Source organism: Mirounga angustirostris, unplaced genomic scaffold, assembly GCF_029215605.1.
Source record: "Mirounga angustirostris isolate CCGP_5_RB_7025 unplaced genomic scaffold, mMirAng1.0.hap1 SCAF_6, whole genome shotgun sequence".
Lineage (NCBI taxonomy): Eukaryota > Metazoa > Chordata > Mammalia > Carnivora > Phocidae > Mirounga > Mirounga angustirostris.
In genome coordinates this window covers 1,943,808-1,949,080 of record NW_026991714.1, presented here as the reverse complement: position 1 = coordinate 1,949,080, position 5,273 = coordinate 1,943,808, and the positions used below count along the sequence as shown (strand labels likewise).

The 5,273-nt window shown below is 68.5% G+C and overlaps 1 protein-coding gene across 6 annotated transcripts; it reads left to right on the top strand.

The window, feature by feature from the left end:
- The first annotated feature begins 106 nt into the window (after positions 1-106).
- PAQR6 (progestin and adipoQ receptor family member 6) lies at positions 107-5,230 on the top strand. Of its 6 annotated transcripts, XM_045876621.3 has the most exons (8): positions 135-865; positions 2,089-2,166; positions 2,614-2,741; positions 2,816-3,021; positions 3,152-3,278; positions 3,638-3,734; positions 3,823-3,973; positions 4,245-5,212. In XM_045876621.3, exons 1-8 carry the CDS (start codon positions 650-652, stop codon positions 4,517-4,519), a joined length of 1,278 nt encoding a protein of 425 aa, XP_045732577.1. In that variant the 5' UTR covers positions 135-649; the 3' UTR covers positions 4,520-5,212. The 6 variants fall into 6 exon arrangements, with proteins under 6 accessions (XP_064449792.1, XP_045732577.1, XP_045732578.1 ...); XM_064593722.1 differs by having other exon boundaries at positions 107-865; positions 3,823-4,449; XM_045876622.3 differs by lacking the exon at positions 3,823-3,973 and having other exon boundaries at positions 4,245-5,230.
- Positions 5,231-5,273: the final 43 nt, after the last annotated feature.

The window sequence follows — 5,273 nt, the reverse complement described above, 5'->3', positions numbered from 1 at the left end:
CCCCGTCTCCTGGTGCCGTTCTGTCCAGTTGTACTGGGATGCGGGCGCTTTCTTGCCGAAACGGCGTCTCGGGAAGGTTTCTCCGAGGCGACCCCTCGACGCAAGAAGCCAGCAACTCGGGCGGGAGCTCTGGGGCTGGTTGTGTGGGCGGCACCCCCCCCATGCGCTGGCCCCGTGAGCACCTGGTGCCTTCGCAGGGGCGCTGGGTGCCAGCTCGGGGAAGACTGGATGGAGCTCTTCCTCCGGGGGCCGTGGGCGGGAGCCTGGAGACCAGCCTCTGGAGCCTCGGCCCCCGTCCCCCTGCCAGGACCAGCTCGTCCAGTGTGTCGGGGTGAACAGGCACCCGGCTTCCCCGGTGCTTCACAGCACCTCCTGAAGGCCTTCGCTCTGGGCTCTGCCCGGCACTGGGCGCTAAGAGGCACCGGAGCCCAGGGAGAGGGGCCTTCGGAGGTCACAAGTCGGGACTTGGGATTCCTGTGCCCAGCCTGAGGCAGAGCCCCCCGCTCCTGGCAGGAGCTGACCCCTCCGGCAGCCTGGCCTGCGGGGGGCTCGGCGTCGCCTTGCCTGTTGTAGCCAGTCTGATGTCCGTGGGCTTGGGTCAAGCTGGAGGGGCTGGCTGTGTGCAGGAGGCCGAGTGAGCTGCCTGCTAATGGGGCTGGGCCACCCCACGCTGCGCCCTGGGGACTGGACAAGGCTGGGATTGTTCCCCGGCTCCCCTTTGTCTCACTCCCCGCCCGGGCCAGGCCTGCCTGCCCGCCCACCACTCTCTCCCTCCCCGCAGCCTGGCTGGCTGGAGCCTGGGACTCTGCCGGAGGAGCCCTGGGCCTGCCGACCCACCGGCTTAGGAGCGCCCACCAAGCTCTGGGTAAGGCAGCTCAGCTGGGGCGTGACGCCTGCCCTGGGGGACCCGAAGTAAAGCGCCTGCTCCAGCCCGCTCCTCTGTTCCCATGGCCACAGCACACAGCCCTGCGGAGACCCTAAGCCCTGCGGCTAAAGGAAGGGACCCTGAGGGGAGCTAGGCCCCAGCGTCTTCACTCTCACCCGTGCCCCAGGGAGGTGGGCAGCACGCAGGATGGGTCGGACCAGCCCCATCCCACTCGTGGGAGGGGCGGGGATACCCGGGAGGCCTCGGCTCAAAGCTCGGCTGGGGCCCAGGGACAGGAGCCCGGGGTCCGCCCCTGCCCAGCAGGGCCGCCAGCACCCAGCTCGGAGGCGGAGAGGGCCTGGCAGGAGCAGAGGCTTGGGGGGCCCGCCCGCGGAGTGAGGTCCCCAGTGGGCGGCACACACGCAGACCGCCACCGGGGGAGGCCGGAAGACGGGCGGGGCCGGGCTGTATTGTCGCCGCGCGGTCTGGGCCGGGAGGGGGAGGGTCTTCTTCTCCCTCCCCGGGGGCGGCTCCACCCGCCCGGCTGGCCCAGCCCCTCCACCGGTGCCAAGGAATGTGCCGGGGAGGGGCGGGCGGGGCAGCGGAGCCGCGGCCGCGGGAGGCAGCGCACAGGTCTGGAGCTGAGGGGTACGGGGCTCAGGAGGGTCGGGGACCCCCGGGGCGCATGAGAAGTCCTTAGAGAAGAGCCAGACACCCCGCTAATTCGTTGCCCCTCCCACAGCCATCTGGCCTCTCCAGGAGTTCTCGGCAGCACCATCCGCTGGCTGTGCTCAGCCCCGGCTCTGTGGGCCAAGGGGCGTTCTGGTGGGGGGCAGGGGGTGCGTGAGCGCTCCCTGCACTGACCTCCCTGACTCAGGCTTCCCCGGAGACAGAAACTGGGGGCTGGGGACCCGGATCCAGGGTCTGGGGCTACTAACCGAGGCCGCCTTCGGGCTGGGGAGCACCCTGCCCTCAGTCCGTCCTGGGCTGAAGCTGAGCAGCCCCGGGGGGCCGGGGGCTGGGGGGGTGCTGAATACTCCAGGCTGGGATGGAGAGGGGGTCACGTGGTACGAGGACGGGGAAGCCAGCTCCCACCCACTCGTACAGGTGCGGGCACATCCCACCCTGGGTCCCAGTGACCAGGTCCGGCCTGGACCAGGGTGAGAAGGGGCCTGTGGATGGGGACAGATACCTGATGCCCTCACTCCGCACTTTGTCTCTAGGTCACAGTGCGGAGGTGCCGGGCCACCATGCTCAGTCTCAAGCTGCCCCAACTCCTTCGAGTCCACCAGGTCCCTCGGGTGAGGGGCTTGACCCACCAACTCCCACTCGCCAGGCTACTGACTGGGGCAGAGGCTCTTCCCTTTGAGCAGTTGGGCATGGGTGAGGGGGGCTCCTCCCTGCAGGCCGTCTTATCCCTGCCACCCCTCTGCTCTCTAAGGAACCTGCTGGCCACCCCTCCCTAGAGCCCAGAATGCTCCTCCACCCAGAGTCCCCTTCTTCCCCGGGCGCCCCAGCCCATGCCTCCTCTCTGGTCCCCTTCCCGCTGCCTCCTCGCTTTCTCCTCTGCTCTCTGGGCATTTGGGACCTGCGGCAAGATGGGGGTCGGATTTGGTTTGGCTTTGGGGCCGTGGTGACCTCCAGCCCGTTCTCTTCGACGCCGCTTGCAGAGATCGCTCCCGGGGAGGAAGGAGCGGGCCCAGTGACGCCCCTCCTGTGTCCCCCCCGCCCCGCCCCGCCCCGCACAGGTGTTCTGGGAAGACGGCATCATGTCTGGCTACCGCCGCCCCACCAGCTCGGCCCGGGACTGTGTCCTCAGCTCCTTCCAGATGACCAACGAGACGGTCAACATCTGGACTCACTTCCTGCCCACCTGGTGAGCGGCGCCCCGAGGGGGTCCTCGGCGGGCGGGGGCGGTGGGCGGCGGGCCTGAGCTCCTGCCCGCCGCAGGTACTTCGTGTGGCGCCTGCTGGCGCTGGCGGGGGGCCCGGGCTTCCGGGCGGAGCCGTACCACCGGCCGCTGCTCGTCTTCCTGCTGCCCGCCTGCCTCTACCCCTTCGCGTCGTGCTGCGCGCACACCTTCAGCTCCATGTCGCCCCGCGCGCGCCACATCTGCTACTTCCTGGACTACGGCGCGCTCAGCCTCTACAGCCTGGGTGAGCCCCGCGGGGCCGGGGCGGGGCCGGCGCGCTCGGGGGCGGGGCGGGGGCGGGGCCCGGGTGCTGGGGGGCGGGGCCGGGCGCGCCCTCGGGAACCTCAGCTGCAGCCCCGCCCCTTCCTCCCCAGGCTGCGCCTTCCCCTACGCCGCCTACTCCATGCCGGCCTCCTGGCTGCACAGCCGCCTGCACCAGCTCTTTGTGCCTGCCGCCGCACTCAATTCCTTCCTGTGCACCAGCCTCTCCTGCTACTCCCGGTGGGTGCTCCGCCAGTGCGGAAGGGGAAGGCGGAGGGACGGGACAGGGCACCCCCCAGACGCGCCGCCGGCTCTGGACCATTAGCAACAATGGCCCGGCTTATTGAGGGCTCACCGGGTGTCGCTCCTGCGGGCCAGCACCAAACCTGCGCTGTCTCCTTGAACGCTCACAGCCACCCCAGAGGGGGCAGGTGTCTACCCCCTCACAGACGTGGCCATTTCCAGAGGGGTCACATGCCCTAAGGGCTTTCACAGCCACTAGGCTACAGTGACATTCCATCTTGGCCAAAGGACCCCTGACCTTCGGTGACCGCCCCCCGAGAAAGGATGGTGAGCAGCCTTTCCCTCCCGCCTCCCAGGTTCCCGGAGCTAGAAAGCCCTGGGCTCAGTAAAGTCCTCCGCACGACTGCCTTCACCTATCCCTTCCTGTTCGACAACCTCCCTCTCTTCTACCGGGTAAGGGAGGCTGGGGTCCTGCCCTCCCCGCGCCCCAGACCCTCACCCCCAGAGGCCCTCCCCACCAGCTCTGCTTGTCCTCTGCCAGCTTGGACTGTGCTGGGACAGGGACCCCAGCTGCGGGCAGGAGGCGCTGAGCGCCGACCACAGCTACCATCTCCTCTGTGCGCTGCTCACTGGCTTCCTCTTCGCCTCCCACCTGCCCGAGCGGCTGGCCCCAGGGCGCTTTGACTACATCGGTGAGAGCTCGAGGGTGGTCCCCATCCAGGAAGGGGTGAGGGGACACAGCGTCCTAGAGTACAGAGTGAACAGAGTAATGGGGTATCACGGCCAGGGAGAGTGCCCGCGGTCCAGGCTCCCCCGCTCCTCAGATAACAAACTGGTAGCTTGGGTGCCGGGGGCCTTGCAGGTTCTCTTATTCCCAGTTCAGGGGGCAGCCCGCCCCGACGACGAAGTAGGGCAGCCGTGGGAACGGGGTCCATGCCCTAAGCCGCCCGCCCCCCGCAACAGGCCACAGCCACCAGCTCTTCCACATCTGCGCTGTGCTGGGCACCCACTTCCAGCTGGAGGCAGTGCTCGCTGACATGGGGTCTCGCCGAGCCTGGCTGGCCACGCAGGAACCCCCCCTGGGCCTGGCGGGCACGGTGGCCACGCTGGGCCTGGCGGTGGCCGGGAACCTGCTCATCATTGCTGCCTTCACAAGCTCCCTGTTTCGGGCCCCCAGCACCTGCCCCCTGCTGCACGGCGGCCCCCTGGAGGGGGGTATGAAGGCCAGACAGCAGTGAGGCCCCGTCTCTGAGCCTGCCCTGGGGGAAGGCAGAGGCCAGGCCCCGGTGCTGGGGAGGAGCCCCGACTCGGGCCTGACGGAGGTGGGGCACATCGGAGCCTGGAGCCAAGAGTGGCTGCGGAGAGCGAGCAGAGGAGAGGAGGGGGCAGGGGTGGTGCTGGCAGCAAGCAGGAGGGTCAGCAAGGGTGCGCTCAAGGGGGCCGGGGCAAGTGCTGAGGGTCTGAGAGGGGCAGCGCACGTGTCCAGGCTGGAGCTGGGGACAGGGCGGTGCCAGGGTCCTCACACCTGCTCCTGTTCCTGCCTGCAAGTCTCTGCCAAGCCCAGGGGAGCTCTAACACGACTAACCTAGGCCCACCCCGCGTGCTCGTGCGACAGGCCTGGAGACCCACGGTTGCCCTCGCCTCCCAAACCGGGCAGCACCATCTCCTGACAGCTCTCAGCCCACGGGCAAGAGTCTGTCTGCCCTGCTCACAGCTGTGTGCTCAAGGTGTCCAGGCCTTTGGGCCTCCGTGGGTGTCCTGGATGGTGCGGTGGGCTGGGTGGGCGGAGGGGTGCTGGGCTAGAGGGGGAACCCTAATAATTAGACTTTTAGGAAGCTCCTTTCGATGCTTCCAGATGAGGCGGGTACAAATAAATCAGTCGACAGCAGATTTGGGGAAGTACTTTCTGAGACTGAAGAGGGTACACCTCCTCTCCACTCCCATCCACCGCCCCCAAACTCCACAGATGGACAAAGACTCGCAGCCCCACCA